This window comes from Chanodichthys erythropterus, chromosome 5 (assembly GCF_024489055.1).
Source record: "Chanodichthys erythropterus isolate Z2021 chromosome 5, ASM2448905v1, whole genome shotgun sequence".
In the NCBI taxonomy this organism is placed as follows: Eukaryota; Metazoa; Chordata; class Actinopteri; order Cypriniformes; family Xenocyprididae; genus Chanodichthys; species Chanodichthys erythropterus.
The window spans coordinates 25,447,733-25,464,111 of record NC_090225.1 but is presented as its reverse complement, the minus strand read 5'-3'; the positions used below and the strand labels follow the sequence as shown (position 1 = coordinate 25,464,111).

The window sequence follows — 16,379 nt, the reverse complement described above, 5'->3', positions numbered from 1 at the left end:
TTGAAATAACGTCAACACATTGAATAATGCTGCGTGTTCCAGGGCACTTCAGTGGGCCTTTAAGTCAGTGAGCTATTTGCATCATTTGGAAGCTTGCATACATAAAAACATTTTCTGGCAAGTTTAGATATCTCACAATTCTGACTATATAACTTGAAGAAATAAAGTCATTATTGTGAGATATAAAAAAATAAGAATTGTAAGATATTGGCCTACAGTAATTGTTGAAGGTAATTGCGAGTTTATAACTTTAGTTTACTTTTTTCTTAGAATTGTGATATAAACTTGCAAATGAGTTAGTATAAGCTCTGAAATGTGAAATAAACTCTCTCTCTCTCTCTACATATATATAAACTTGCAATTAGGCTACTTGGGGGGGAAAAAATCTATTGTGAGATAAAAAGTACAGCAAAAACAAAGATCTGTATCGTTATGAAAAATGCACGCTGGAAAATCAGTAGGCCTAATGGAAGTGAACTTGGTCCAGAATTCAGTAATTGCTCCAACAGATTCATAATTATTTTTGATTGTCTAAAAGCAAGCTGGAATCAGATTACACCACACGCTGGATGTTTTTGATTCATTATTAAAAACCTACTCATTTTAGCTATTTGCTCAGGAATCAGACTACACTTGCTGGAATGTTTTAGCTGTGTATATTCAGAATATTTTAGTATGATGATCCATGCACATTCAAACTGTTAATAGAAACAAACCTCATGAAAATAATTTCTTTCTGTTGTTTAAAATGTATCTCTTTTCCCATAGGGCTATAACAAAAAATATCTCAGTATTTGCAAAGCTCTGAGAAATATGTTGGAAAGGGTCAAACATGCATGTTAGAATGTTCCTTTTCCCCACAATAACAACCTGTGTGGGACAGAATGAAAAAAGAACACTTAATTATGGTACAAAGAATCTAACAGAATGGGGTAATGAATGTGCTAAGGTTTGTGGAAAGAATAAGGGCCTTTGACTATTGAAAAGGACTTGTGAAGTTGACCTGGGGACTGTGTTGCTAGTTGTAACCAGGGTGACCAATACAGCAGTTGCTCATTTGTACTTTCCCTGTTCTACTATTTTCCCTGTATGGGGATGAGGACACAAAAGAATGGTATTTTTATTAGGTTCACAGATGATGCTGATTACAGTCACTTTGAACCCAACTGGAGAAAGTCCTCGAAAGGCTTGAGAGTGTGTCTAAGGAACCATACATGATTCCCCCTCTCCATTTTTATTTTGCATTTGTTCTGTAATTGCCACAGACACACATTCACATAGAGTCGCTAGAAGTCTGAACACCATATTCCACAATGTTTTAATACAAGAGATTGGTAATACTTTAGTTTGAGGATCAATTCTCTATATTAACCGGTTGCTTATTAGCTCGAATATAAAATATTGGCTAGGATTATTACTTATAAAGCACATATTAATGCCTTATTCTCCATGACCATATTCTACATCCCTTATTCCTACCCCATACCTAAACTTAACCACTACAATAACTACCTTACTATTAATAAGCAGTAAATTATGAGGTTATTGAGGCAGAAGTCATAATAAATAATGAATATGTGCTCCCCAAACTAAAGTGTGACCAAGTAGGCCTATTCTAAAAAGTGTAATAAACATTGTATTCATTTTTTGTCCATTCATACCAAATTAATGGTATATTTAATAGGAGGAAGCTTTTGCTTTGTCTGGTTCATTTGTATATTTTAATATAATGCATGCCATATTGTTTATTTCACACATACCTTTTCTGGACACTGTGCTGACTGGTAAGAGTCCAGGATAGGCGGAAGCGAGCTGATATGATGAACCTCTTCCGTTTTCATTGTCATAATCAGACCAGTGAGCTATTAAGATGTAAATAGGCCTATGTAGTTAACAAACAGGATGACAAAATGCTATAAGTATCAGAGAACTCAAATATATGATGTGCTGTAAGTTTTCTTTACGTTTCTACCAGCAGTGACCTTCTTGCAGTTCACTTAAATGAGGATAAAGGAATTTGTAAAAGTACTAATAGGCCTATTCGATTTTGGCTACCAATTTTATATGAAGTCAAAATGCATATATTAATTATAAAATTAACAATAGAATGATTTTACATTGGTCGACAACCTATTATTTAGATGTTTGATTACATTTCTGAATTACAGTGGTATTCTCATAATTTAGTCACATAGAAAATGAAATGAACTCTAGAAATAAAAAAAAGACTTACCAGTTTAGCAATAAAAATCTGCCCTCTGAAGCCTTTGATTATACTAACAATCAACTATAGCCTATAGGTTTCCTAACAATTTGAAGAATCACTCCACAAGCTAAACAGCTTTTCTAACAACAACACCACCACCACCATCACCACAGTGTGTTACTGTAATGACTATATATTTGATATAACCTACGTAGTTTCAACCCAGTCAACGAAGAAATTTTCTAAATGACTAAGTATTTTTCGCTGTAGCATCAAACTCATCTCCACAGTAAGAGCTCAGAGCGAAGTGTGCTGAGTTTCAGGTCTGATCTGTGTTTAAGCGGTCGTTGCCATAGCGCGAGCTTACACAACCTCAGTCCTTTCGATACCTTATAGCCCATTCATTTCACTTTGTTCATTGTAGCCCTGTTGTGCTCACATTTATCAAAGAAATATTTGTAAGAAATCCCCCTTGTTAGATTTTAGCAAAACACAAAGGATGCGCGACCTGCTTTTCACATTAACAAAATGTATGCTAGCTATGATATGTTGTTTTCCGTAGGCTATTTTAAAATTCATAATGTTTTAAAGATGTATATACAACACTAGAGACGATTCTGTAGGCCTACTGCAGAACCAATAGAACTAATAATTCATATTTATGTGCCTACCAGCTGTTCACATTTGATCATTCAAATAGGCTAATAAGAAAAAACATGTCTTTTCGATTTTATTATCAGAACCTTTAAAAATGACTTGGAACAACACATGGCATATAAACACCTCCACATTGCAAAATAAATACTGTACACGGCTGGTTCGTCGATCAAACAGTCCTTCAGTTCATATTACACACATACTTGAACAAGTCTCAGATATTAAGTGTCTCTTCTAAGGCTCTCAGACAGTGTCGCCTTTGACAGCTATTGTTTTCTGGCACAAAGGAAGGACCGTGGCCTCTGGATGCATTTCACTGGTCGTCATTCGCTTCATTAATTGTCCACATTATTTCCACAGTTTAAATCAAGCATCTGTCATTCAGCCCATCAAAGTGAAAACAATAGCAATGTGCAAAAAACACTACTGTTTTCCAGTCAATGTGTAAAGGTAACCTGCAAAAATTCTCTGAGTGATCAGCAATACTGTACATTTCAATGCAGAAAACATTCCCGTCAGTCCATTAAGAAAGCTGCGTGTGTGTGTGTGTGTGTGTGTAGGACGCGTTCTTGCGTTCATTCTGCGCTGTTTATTGTTGCTTTATGTGCACTGCGTCATATGGACGTTTTTGCGCAATCACGTTTAAGCGGCGTGTAAAGTTGAAAATAAAAAGGCCTATGCATTCTGTTCCATTCCAATAATTTAATGGAGCGTATATGAACCCAAGTACGTGTCCTGACGCCTTTTTGCATTACATCTTCTCCATTTTAATTTTTGGTCTATGTAAACATTGCAACGCATTTGATTTTTTTTTTTTTCAGCGTCTTCCATATGTGCCAAATTTTGGGCCCAGTCACGTTAAAAATAGTCCATTGTTGCGCTTTTCTTTTTTTTTTTTTTTTTTTTTTTTTTAGCAAGAACGCGCCCCGTGTGCGCGCCTTCCTTCGTTCTCTTTGCGCTGTTTTTAATTGTTGCTCTATGTACACATGCGTCAAACGGTCATGAGCCTTGCAATTAATACTAGTTCAACTTTTACAAACGTTCTCTTCAATTCCATTGCGCTCTGTCCTGCTATTTTTCAACGCGAGAACGCGTCCTGTGTGAATGACCCTTAGAGAGCATTATTTCTAAAAGCAAATTAGGTGACTTTTTGTGTTCGACACAACTCGTGGACTGTAGTCTTCACAGTGGAATGAAATAGCTGAGGTCATCAACTTTTAAGATGAGGCAAAGATGACAGTTTATCAACTTTCCCAAAAGCAGCAGCACTTTCCACACCTTTGAGCCACTCTTTACATTTCCTCATGACAGTCTCGTCCACGTCTCCATCCTCTTCCTCATACTCAACATCATCATATTTGTACTGATCATTGAGGAGGGAGATCTTCACAATGGTGCTAATGTCATTGGAACTGTCCAGTTTGGCAACAGGTCCGGAGCTCTTATTGTTAGAGCTGCCCTGAGCTCTCTTGGATGGGAAAACCCGCCGGTGTCTTAAGTCCGCGGACGCGCAGCACTTCTGTTGCTTGGCCATCATCTGCTTTTCCAGGTTGCGCTTTTGGATGACCAGGATGGCTTCGGGGGTCAGGCTGAGGGAGAAGTGAATCTCTTGCTCGCCTTCTTCTTTTGCTAGAGAGGTCCTGGAGGCATATTTATGGCTGGACTCTCCAGAACTGGACCGTGGGACGCTTTCGCATGAGGTAGCCAAGGGTTTGGGGACGCTCAACCACGAATGTTTGCTGTCCGTCTCGGGATCTGGAGGGACTCTGGTCGGCTTACTGCGTCCTAGCTGCTTTAAATTGGCCGATGGCCACGATGTGGATATTTTGTCTTTCTCCGATTCCTTGTCGTCTTCTGTCCTTTGACTGTACGTGGGTTGAGGAGGTGCGACATTGTCCCTGCTCTTCTTTCTCCTGAACAGCTCCTTTCTTGGCGATGATATCCGTGAGTGCAGGTTTATCGGCGGAAAAGGCATTTTGAACGCAATCGATGCGCAAAACAATCAAGAAATCTGTGCGTGAATGATGGGAGAAATGCGTCCATTCGCCTCTGTCCACCGGATCTTTGGCTATTAGACGCAGTAGTCCATTGCACTCCACATTCGCTTCTAGACTGACAAGGGGCGGGGCATCCGCGGGCTTTATAGTGTGTCAGGCGGAAGGGGCGTGGTTACATCATAAAGGTTAAAACAACAAAGCCATGCTTACACAAGTGCCTGTATGAATGTATCTTAAAAAGGAGGTTTGTTGCATTACACAATACAAATTATTACAGCCAAATGTCTTGTGTAACTACTGGTGTAGTTCATTCATCACATTACTCATTTGAATGTCACCTTAAAGGACTAGTTCACTTTCAAATGAAAATTAGCGCAAACTTTACTCACCCTCAAGCCATCCTAGGTGTATATGACTCTCTTGTTTCTGATGAACACAATCAGAGATGTATTAATAAATATCCAGGCGCATCCGAGCTTTATAATGGCAGGGGTCACGAGTTTGAGCTGAGGAAAGTGCTTCCATTCACATCCATCCATCAAAAACGTGTACTCCACACAGCTCAGGGGGGTTAAAAAAGGTATTTTTAAGGCATTTGTTTTAAGGCAAAACATATTTGACAAGTTAGATCAGCGTACGAAGAAGTGTAAAAGCTTATGCCATGTCCTACGCCTTCCCTATTCAACTTACGGAAAAAGTGTAACAGATGCGACGCCAGTTTACACTTTCTTCGTAAGTTGAATACGGAAGGCGGTCTGGCAGAAGCTAGACATTTTACTTCATAACTCATAAATATGAATATTTCTCTTACACAAATGCATTGTTTTGCTTCAGAAGGCCTTTATTAACCCCCAGAGCCGTGTGGAGTACATTTACGATGGATGGATGCACTTTCTTCAGCTCATACTCGCTGGTATCACTCACTGCCATTATAAAGCTTGGATGTGTCAGGATATTTATTAAAATATCTCTGATTATGTTCATCAGGAAGAAGAGTCATATACACCTATAGGGTGTATGAGGGTGATTAAAGCTTGAGGTAATTTTAATTTAAAATTTAAGTAATCCTTTAAGGCAGCTTTGTCTTATTTTTTTTTTATCTTGCTTTATTTAAAAACAACTATCACTTACTAACCTTTTCAGTGTAAAGTTATATATCCAATTTTACAACAGTGACAACATATAACAAATAAGAAAATAATTTATATAACCTTTATTTTTTTGGGCGGTAATCAGCAGTGAATGCTGTCGATTGATTTGAATCTTGAATATGTCCAAATAGTTTTGTGGACACTGAATATCTGTACATTCTTTTTCTTTTTAAAATAACAGATTTGTAACAGCATTGTATTGGAATGCAGCTATCAGGCTTCATAACACAGATCCAACCAACGGTACTTTTTTGCAGAATGTCAATATTTTCTCCTTGGTGACCTTGGCATAGCACAGAGGAGGTTAAAGACAAGCAGCCTCCATCGTTATTGATCCATCGCCCTCTTTCCAGCTATTTGTAATTTCACAGTGACAGATGTTCTGTCGCCCAGCCACTGAGAAGTGTTTCAGCCCCAGTGAAATGAGGGAAAAAAAATCAATAGGCTTATCCTTACTGTTAAGCAGCACACAAAGACAGATGTTTATTTTCACAAACAACATCCATAGATTGCATTCAGAATTAAATCATAGAGATTACAGTGAAAAAAAGCTTATGTTAATAACTTGAACAAAATGATGCAAAGTGAAAACCGAGGGTTTTGACAAAATATACGATTCTATGCCTGTAATAAAACAATGTTACAGATGAGTTTGCAACCAGATGTAAAATGTTCTGAGAGCTGATATCATATATGCACTGGGAAAGATTTACATCAGATATCTGTACACTATCAGACACACAGCCGACATATTCTCACTTAATATTAAAGCATTCTGACTTAGAGTTTTTTTGGAGTGTAAAATCTAAAGCATCTTTTCAGCCATAAGCTGGAGGGTCCACCAACAGTTGTACCCACAGTAACCACGGTAATTACTGACACGTGATCAGCATTGTGAATAGAAGTGTGCTGTGGAGGAGGGATGCTCAAGAAAACAGAGCACTCCCACAGTTGTCATGGAAACCGCATCAGTCTCCTTGCTTAGGCAGTCTAAAAACAGACCAGCCACTCTAGGTTATTAGGTCATGTTAAGAACGTGATGCTCGGAGGTAAGGAACAAACCTGTATCTGAGCATGCAAGAGACAATCATAAGGGTTTATTAAACAAAAACCTAGATTAAGCACAAAAAAGAAAGAAGGGGGGGGGGGGGGGTCGACTCCTGGAATCCCATCAGCTCATCTCCTGAGATTCAGTGTGTTGAGACAGCTGTCTCTGTTGCCCCGGGCTCAGGCAACCAACATTATGTACATCATTATTCTGAACACATCAGTCAGAAGATTAGAACATACGACACATTTACTCCCTGTGCAGCACAAAAATAAATTCCAAAACAACGAACAAACAAAGCAGGAGTATTGTATTTATTTGGTGTGCATTTTTTCTCACTCTTTTTTTTTTTGTCAATATATTTGGTAGAAAGGTATTTTTCTGTACAAAAGTGAACAGTAGTAATTGACTTCATTCATAAACATCACACACAATAAGGCACTTGTTTTTCACTCAGTTTTAACTGGCAGTATCTCATGTAATAAGCATTTATACGCCACAAACAAAATAAAAAATAAAAAAAAGCTTTAGAAAAAAATAAAAAAGGCTAGTAATAAATGCAAATATTATATATTCACTCTTAATATTACACAATACTTATTTAAAATTATTATATTAAGACGAAACATGAATTTTAAGGTCATGGAGAATAATTTGGCAGGTTCTGAAATGAAAGAAAAACAATTTTTTTCATATTCACTCTTGCAATGCACGTTCTTTCGTCAGATGGAATACTGGGTACTTCAGCTCAAACAGGTGGTGAAACACTTAATAACAGCATCCCTGTGAAAATAAAAAGACATATATGTTTATGGCTGACGGCTCAAAGAGTATTATATATGGGTGGGTGCTCACAGCAAAATCCACAGAAACAGATGGATAATGAAAATACTATGATGAAAACCATACTTAATCCTAAATAAACCAATAGCTCGCTGTTAATGTGGTTTATTACCTCAACATTCAATTTAATTCTTTGTTCTGGAAAAAAACAGGGCTTGTTTTGAACTATTGTTTCTTTGTTGTGGCAGGGTGGAGCTCTTGCATATTTAATTGTTTTAGCGGGAAAACATTCCATGGAAAGAGTAGCAGATCAACCCCATTTTTCCTGGTATGGAGTAAGGTTTATAGATTATGATAATTGTAATGCACTTTTCAGGGCATTCATTTTCCTAAAAATCATTTTATTAGGCTAGTTTGATCTAGCAACTCAAGGAAAAAAAAGCATAATTCAGAGAAATTATGATTTTGTTCCTATAGAGGGCATGCACTAAACGTCACTTTCCCGCTGGAACGTGCTCCCTCAGCTGGACTGAGTGGTAAAAGAACCTGCTGCATGCCTGGATTTAACAGAGGAAACTGCGAAAACGCAAGTAAAACAAACGATTACGCTAAAGGTTTGGCTCGAAAGTGTCCCTTATAACATGCCAAAGAAACCTAATCCTTGGATATTGACATGCAGCCAAGAGTCGTGTTTCCTGAGATTTATATGTGCCCGATTTCGACGCCGGGGAAATACATAAAGCAAATCTGCCTGTGAATAGTGTATATAACTACAATATAGGTAGGTTCAAATCCGAGTAATCACTTATATCAAGGTTATATTATATTATATATTATATTTAAAATAATATATATAGTCATATTGTCCACATCCAGCCCTAAAACTTGTAGTTTTTGTCAGTGTTTATTTAAAAACACCCAATTATGCAGAATATAAGATGGTAAATATTTAATTGATGAGTTGTCAACACAATATATAACAATACAATATATACGGTATGATTTTACCTCAAAATCCAACAATTTGACACAAAATGATAACTGCAAATCCATGTTTCTCCAGTCCAGATGTTCAGCAGTGATCCATTTACTTCTTTTTTCTGTAGCTTTCGGCATGTCTTTAAATATATACCTCAGATTTTGTGTCAAAGCTATACAGCCAATCACAAAGCTCTTTCCCGTTTTGGATGTGTTTTGTGTGTTTTTCGCGGCATTCACGCTGAAAACCAATGCTGCCGCTCAGTCTTTGTGCCACTCATGACTGCAGTCATTACAGTAGACGGTGACAACACGTGCATACCCTCTATAATGTGTGGAGTGCCATGATGTGACCAAGACAGCACATATTCCATTCACAAACAACCTGACTGTGAACACTGGAAATCTTGAAAAATCTCTCGCCATCAAACGTGACTTTAGAATAAACAAACATGGTGGATGACAAACAAGAAGAAATGCCAATAATAGTGTTTGGACTGCTTTTCACAGACAATTTGCAGGAAAAAAAGAAAAAGGTTTGGATGAAATCATGTTTTGCTTCCGTCAGCTCATTTTCTGATTGGGTATTGTTACATTCTACATGACAATCTACAGAGTGCGTGTGTGTTTGTCCTCGGTGTTCCCCCAAACAACAGCATTTCTTATTGTAAGTATTCAAAATGCTGGATATTTAAGATTTGAGATCCCGACGCTCTTCCGAGCAGATTCAGAAACTCTTAACACGTCTCACACCACAGGAAAATCTGATAAAATAATCTGTAGAACCATTATTAAGATCATTGTAACTTTACCTACAATTGTTGGAAGGGGAGAATTGGGCCCCAAATCGGCTGGATTATCTTGTAGAGTGTGCCTTAAATTAATTGACTGAAACTCTGACTGTTTTGCGTCATCAGTGACTATGTTTACATGTGCACCAAAAATGCGATTATTTCTAATAATCAGAGTAAGGTCATAATCGCAGTAAGGTGTTTACATGACACGAGCAGAACTCTTCACTCTAGTTGACATGCAATTTTCATTATTCTGATTATTCGCTAATAAAGTATGGTTATTCCACACTCAGATAGGCATACAGTATGCATGTTACCGGCCATTGTTTTAACATCAAATTCTACTCACATCAAATTCTAAATACATTTTTATGGACGTACTGGATATTATTGGGCGCCATGTCGAACATCGCAATTCCAGGTTTGCCTACACTGCCGTCACATTATTCGCACCATCTGGATGAAGATACGGAGTAGAGACTGCGCAGCAAGCTTTGTTGACAGAGTTTAGCATTTTGGAGAAGAGAAAACTTCAGAATAATGTCACAGAGTTTATTCATGAAGAGCGGTAATATTGCGATTAAGGTGTTTATATGCCTGTTTATTGTGATTAAAATCGGCGTACGCCACATAGTTTAATGCAAATACACAGCAACATCTCCAGAGTGAAATCAACTCTGCTCAGAGTACATATGGTCCCTCTTTAAATAGTGTTAAAATAACACTGAAGCAGAGTTAAAGTTAATGAGATAATTAATCAATTAATAAGGCTGTGGCTGGAAGTCAGTTGTAGTTCTTGTGTTTCTCTTTTCTTCAGTGATTCTGCTTGTTAACAGCAGGTGTTCATCACTAATGCACAATCATCACATAATTAATTGATTAATTCTTATTTATTTCTAATATTTATTATTAAATTATTATTTTAATTCTAATTATTGAGATAATTAATCAATTAATTATGTGATGATTGTGCATTAGTGATGAACACCTGCTGTTAACAAGCAGAATCACTGAAGAAAAGAGAAACACAAGAACTACAACTGACTTCCAGCCACAGCCTTAGTAATTGAAGCAGAGTTAAAGTTAATGAGATAATTAAACAGTGTTATTTTAACACTATTTAGAGAGGGACCATATGCACTCTGAGCAGAGTTGATTTAACTCTGGGGATTTTACTGTGTATGGTTACTCCGATTATGAACTTAATTGCATTAGTTTGATCAAAGTATTGCATTTACATAAGGTAAGTTTTAACTGCAAAATTGGCAAAATCCCATTATAATCGCACTATGAGGGTGCATGTTAAAGCACTAACTAAAATAAAAACCTGATTATTTTAAAAAAAATATTACTGGTTTATTTTGCTGTATTTTTTAGAGTAATTACAATACTGGCTGTTTGGTTGAAAATGCTGGTTCTCTCTGATTAGGAAAAAGAGCAATTAAAAAATAAATACTGAGATATTGAAAAAATTAGGATGAAAAATATTTGTATCTATATCGCTCAGCCCTGATATGGAGCTAAAAGATGAGGTAACCATCATGGTCTCCAAGGCAACAGCAGAACAAGGTCACGGTGCCTTCCTCGCCTCAGCCTCCACCCTTTTTTCTCTCTCCTCCGCCTCTGCCTCTGTCACCCTCTCTAAATGTGTTGCTATGCAGACTTTGTCATGCTCAAAATTCACAGGAAGTGGAGGTGGTGTGAAAGCAGTCAAGGTTAAAAGGAAGAGTAGAGAATTAGAGAGAGAATGAAATAAAGACAGAAAAAGAAGGGAGACTGACTAACGTCTGCAGATATGTTACTCATCCCTCCTGCATTACACGCACCCACACAGCAGCCGCAATCAGGAGACCGGTAAGTGTTTAGCCTTAAAAGCACTGCACATACAGCACATAAATAAATGATGATAAACTCCCCCTGCTTTCTGATGAAATATCGGCGCAACGGATGTCCCGGCTTTCACGCTCAGTGGGTGGATTTCCTTAAAATAAAAAAAAGCTGAATAAGCCAGAACTAAATGATCATAGAGCAAAAGAGGGGGGGGGGGGGGGGGGGGGTAAAAAAATTAGGATTATTATTAGCATATTATTTCCATAAATATAAAGATGTTATGTTTTTACTTGTCACATTAGGAGAAAACAGAGGAAGAGGGGTAGATATTAGGGTTGGAACTTGTTATTTGTCAGTTTTCTGATCATATTTGATTTATATATTTTGTTTTCAAATCAAGGGAACCATCATTTCAAGAGGCATCTATCTGCCAAGATTCATTAGCTCCACATTAGGGCTAAGTTCATTTAACCCCCAAAACAGGGCTATTATCATTAACTAAAACTAAAACCATTAAAAAAAAAAAAAAAAAAAAAAAAAAAAACAACAACACAACAACAACATCATCATGTTTCTTACTTGCTAAAATAAACAGGTACATTATTTCAGCTAGTTGCCAAGGCAACATTACTCATTTTCAGTTAAGATTAGTTTAAATCTACAATACTAGGGCTGTGCTATATCATATATATCATAGTACAAATATATTGCACTATTGACACTTCAGAGTGATGAAGTGCATGAATGAGAATATAAAGAGGGACGTGCTTGATGTTAAAAGAGTTATCAGCGGAATATATCCTGAAAAGGAACTCGGTGTAGCGCTCGTGCTGACTGGCACACAAGTGCGCGCACAGAAACCTGCCTCTCTCAGGTGAACGTGATTTCACCAAGTACAACATGTTCCTGAATCAACATCCTGGAACAACATTCCAATCAACCAATCAGATTTGAGGGACAAGTTTACCATTTATGTCAATTTTAGGCTTGCAACCATGGTTAGGTGCTTCTACATCAGTGTTATTCACATATCTTTCCCCTCTGATTTTAGGGATAAGTTATGGGTATTAGGTTTAGGGGCAGGAATAGGGTTAAGACTAAATTTTCGGAGAGGAATGTTGTTCTAGGATCAACATAATATGTTGATCCAGGAACATGTCTGTCTTGGCAAAATCACAGTGACCTCTCTCAGAAGGCGATCGCGAATTAGAGACGTGCTCGATGTTAAAGTGAATTAAGTACAATACGTAGGGGTGGGCAATATGATTAGCCGGTATAAATTTGTCAACTGGTAGAGATTTTGCGTGAGGTTTCTATGCTGCGTGGTCACAAATGTTTATAATTTGCATGAGTTTTTAAGCATTGCGGTTTAAAAACAAGTGGTTTTAAACTGTTTAAGTGTAATTAGCAGCGAAAGACAACTAATTTCAGCATTTGCACGCGCTCTCTGAGAGACGTGCGACATGAAGCCGCTGCTCATAGAGCGCATAAGGACTGAACTGAATGCTTTATGCCACCTAATTGGGCTTGGACACTTAAATACAAATACCTATGTGCCAAAGTGACCACGTATTTGCAAGTACACAGAGCAATTTATGTCTTAAGTGAAGGTACAGTTGAGAAAGACAAGGCTCAAGTTAATGGATTGGTGCAGTCAGTCTTAAAGGGACAGCATCCAAATTTACCTGCTGTCATTATTAATGTTGATCAAACAACAAAATAGAGAAAATCTCTCACTGCTTGCTTTTGTAACTTTAATAAGAATAAATGTATATTTAAATTTACACAGTAAAGACTATGCATTGTTTTTATACCTTTGATTACTTTATACATTTTCTAGTGCTTGAAGTTTTTTTATATAGGTCTATTTCGTCTGTCTTTGTTCTATTGTTGTTTGTTTCCTTTGCTTTCTTTATCACAGTTTATTTGTCTTCAGTAAGCTTGAGAGTTTTTTAGGCTAGTATTAATTGTTTTAATTATATTGAAATAATTATGAAATTTCAATGTTATGGAAATTTTGATATCATAAAAATCTTATTTAAAGCAACAATAACTATTGTGATATATATCATTATCGTGATATAAAATTACTCATATCGTGATATAAGGTTTTGGTCATATCGCCCAGCCCTACACGATACACACTCGGCCAGTTAACTTGGGCTAAACAAATACTCTTTTGAAGGAAATTGAGCAGGGCGCACATGGGCTATCTATTAACCTCACGCACAAACATGCGGCTCTGTCTCACATACACATATGCATCGTGCATGTGCTACCGTGCATGTGCATCGTGCATGTGCTACCGAGGTACATTTAGTCAATCGCACAGACCCTCCTCCCCCCCATTTTCAAAAATGCACTGGATCTAGATGAATCCCAAACATTTTGCCTAAAGGTGACAAATTTGAATCCCTGAATAATAATAATAATAATAACAAAAAACATCGGTAACCCTTTAGTTTAAGGTCAAATTCTAGTTGCTTATCTTGCATATTACTAGAATATTGGCTGTTTATTAGTTCTTATTAAGCACATATTAATGCCTTATTCTGCCTGACCTTATTCTACATTCTTAAATTCTACCCAATACCTAAACTTAACAACTAACTTATTAACAGTTAATAAGCAGTAAATAAGGAGTTTGAGATAAAAGTCATAGTTAATAGTTTATATGTGTTCCCTATACTAAAGTTTAACCAAAAGTGCTGTTAAATGGTTAAAAAGCAAGCAATTTTAAGCAAGCAATAGTCATTTTTAAACAATAGTTGAGATAAATAAAACTTCCCAGCAGGTTGGGCAAAAATTTACCCCAAACACTGAATTAAAACAACCGATTCACTGGGTTAAAACAACCCAATTGCTAGATTTGTCCATTTTCAACCCAACTTGGGCTTTTTTTCAACCCAGCATTTTTAGAGTGTAGAATTAGAGTTTTAAATTGATTGAAATGGACAGATTCATGGAAATTAATCAAACATACCTAATTTCTCCTGTATATATATATATTTGAAGAACCTTATTGACTTTCATTGTATGGACAAAAAGAAAACTCATTTTGTGTTTTATAGAAGAAAAAGTCATAAACATGAGGGAAAATGTTTAAATCACTAACAAATCATCATAACACACTCATACTTGAGAGACAAAGAAAGATAATCAAACTAAGATTCCTAAAGACCATGTCATTAGATTTAATGACCAAAAAAAAAAAGTGCATTAAAATATTAGTTTGTGGATATGCACCATACTCATGAAAAAACATGTGCACAGCCCAATGTTCAAAACAGAGATCAGTGGGATAAACAGCTCATGACGTGGAGCCTGCTCATGCTAATCCAGTAAAAACACAATGAAAAGAGCCATAACCCACAATTTTAAGCCACTCAAAAACAGCACTACTGAGCTTGTTGAAGGGTGCGGCTATTTCTAGGAAAACAATCAACAATGAAACAATGGTGAGAGGGGCCTCTAAAGATGACCAGCTACAGATAAATGGAAAGATGAGTCAAGGGTTTGGTCTTAAAATGAAACGAAAGCAGCAGGTGGAATACAGAGGGAATCATTCGAGAGGAATTGTTTTCCTCTTTCAAGAGGTTCTTGAAGCAGGGATGGTGTCAGGTTGGGGGGATGGGGTGCCCTGACTGTCAGAATCCATCAGAAACATGCACAAGCACCTCTGGCAGGAAAGGAGGGGGGGGGTTGTTGGGTTCAGCAAGGGATGCAAAACATTTTTAATGATTCTTTTGTATTTAAAGATCCAATAATGCTCAACATTCCAGCGAATGAGGTGACCGCCACCCCTTGAATGTTTTGTGTCATAAGTTGTCTACGTTGCATTCTTGCTTACGATAGTTAGTTTAGAGTGTTAGCATAAGCTAGATTACATTTTGTGTTCATTTCTTTTGTACCTCCTTTTTTTTTTAGGATTTTCACTTAAATTTTCTATACCACTATCTTCTGGATGCCTTTATTGCCATCCAGCAGCTAAAATGATTTTAATATCTGTAAACAAAGAGTTTGACAAAAATTGAAGATTCTATTGTAATCTACCTTATTTACTAATTTACCCTTTATGTTGTTCAGTGGAACACAAAAAGAGAAATTTTGTAGAATGTTCATGCTTCTCCTTTCCATTGAATAAAACCATACAGTGACGTGTGTACTACATTTTGAGCCTTCAAAAACAATATGCTAGCTGTTAGTAGTCTCAATAAGTTGCCACAAAAAAAAAAGCCTCAAAAAAAAGCCTCAAAAAAAAAAAAAAAAACATGGATAAGCAAAATGACTTTTAAACATTTTTAAGGTATTAGATAAAGAACTTTATCAGGCTCTAGATGAAAAACAAGCAGCCATTTGCATGGCACTGGGAGAGCAATGCACTCCAGTAGGGGATTAGTGCCATATGGTAAAGGCCAACAGCCGCAAGACCATAAGTAAATAACAACATGTTTTCATTCAGGGAATTCGGCTCCCCATGTGTACACAACCCAATACCACCCAACAAACATGAACTGAGAGAGAGGGTGTCAAAGTCTGACATGCTGCCATTTGCAGACAAACTTCTGACTTACACTGAAGTTAACTGACATTTAAAATGGCATTTGAGCTAATCTAGTTCGGTTGACTAATACGGTTAACTTCAGTGTTGCACATCACAAGTATATATTCTAGGCTATGCCATCAGGTTAGGGATGGGCGATATGGCAAAAATATATCAATTTTTTAGGGCAGGATCACGATCCACAATCTTATCACATTTCTTTTTCATGGTGGATTTTAAGACTATTTTTAAGTCACTGAGCTAATTTCCCCATTTTAAAAATTCAGCCTTACAATGTAACAATTAATTTCACATTTTATTTCATTATTTTATCTTTGTTATTAAAAATTAGAACAAAGATGCAAATTACAAATAATAGGGCAAATACAATA

At 36.8% G+C, this 16,379-nt stretch overlaps 3 protein-coding genes across 4 annotated transcripts in view; all 3 read right to left on the bottom strand.

Moving 5' to 3' along the window:
• Positions 1–3,593, bottom strand: part of si:ch211-130h14.4 (uncharacterized) — a 42,329-nt gene extending 38,736 nt beyond the window's left edge. Inside the window, exons 1-2 of one of the 2 annotated variants that reach the window (XM_067386699.1) lie at positions 2,234–3,593; positions 1,761–1,882 (exon numbers count right to left, since the gene is read on the bottom strand). In XM_067386699.1, coding sequence (XP_067242800.1) covers positions 1,761–1,847 — 87 coding nt within the window. In that variant the 5' untranslated portion in view covers positions 1,848–1,882; positions 2,234–3,593. The remainder of the gene's footprint in view (positions 1–1,760; positions 1,883–2,233) is intronic. The other variant, XM_067386698.1, reaches the window with a different exon arrangement.
• Positions 3,594–3,744: 151 nt separating this feature from the next.
• Positions 3,745–4,962, bottom strand: prr18 (proline rich 18). The gene has a single exon (XM_067386700.1). It carries the CDS (start codon positions 4,836–4,838, stop codon positions 4,074–4,076), a length of 765 nt encoding a protein of 254 aa, XP_067242801.1. The 5' UTR covers positions 4,839–4,962; the 3' UTR covers positions 3,745–4,073.
• Positions 4,963–7,355: 2,393 nt separating this feature from the next.
• Positions 7,356–16,379, bottom strand: part of sft2d1 (SFT2 domain containing 1) — a 29,283-nt gene continuing 20,259 nt past the window's right edge. Inside the window, exon 8 of the mRNA XM_067386697.1 lies at positions 7,356–7,842. Coding sequence (XP_067242798.1) covers positions 7,803–7,842 — 40 coding nt within the window. The 3' untranslated portion in view covers positions 7,356–7,802. The remainder of the gene's footprint in view (positions 7,843–16,379) is intronic.

Excerpts from the sequence above, each read along its gene's own strand:
- prr18 (XM_067386700.1), bottom strand. The coding sequence starts at position 4,838 with ATGCCTTTTCCGCCGATAAACCTGCACTCACGGATATCATCGCCAAGA.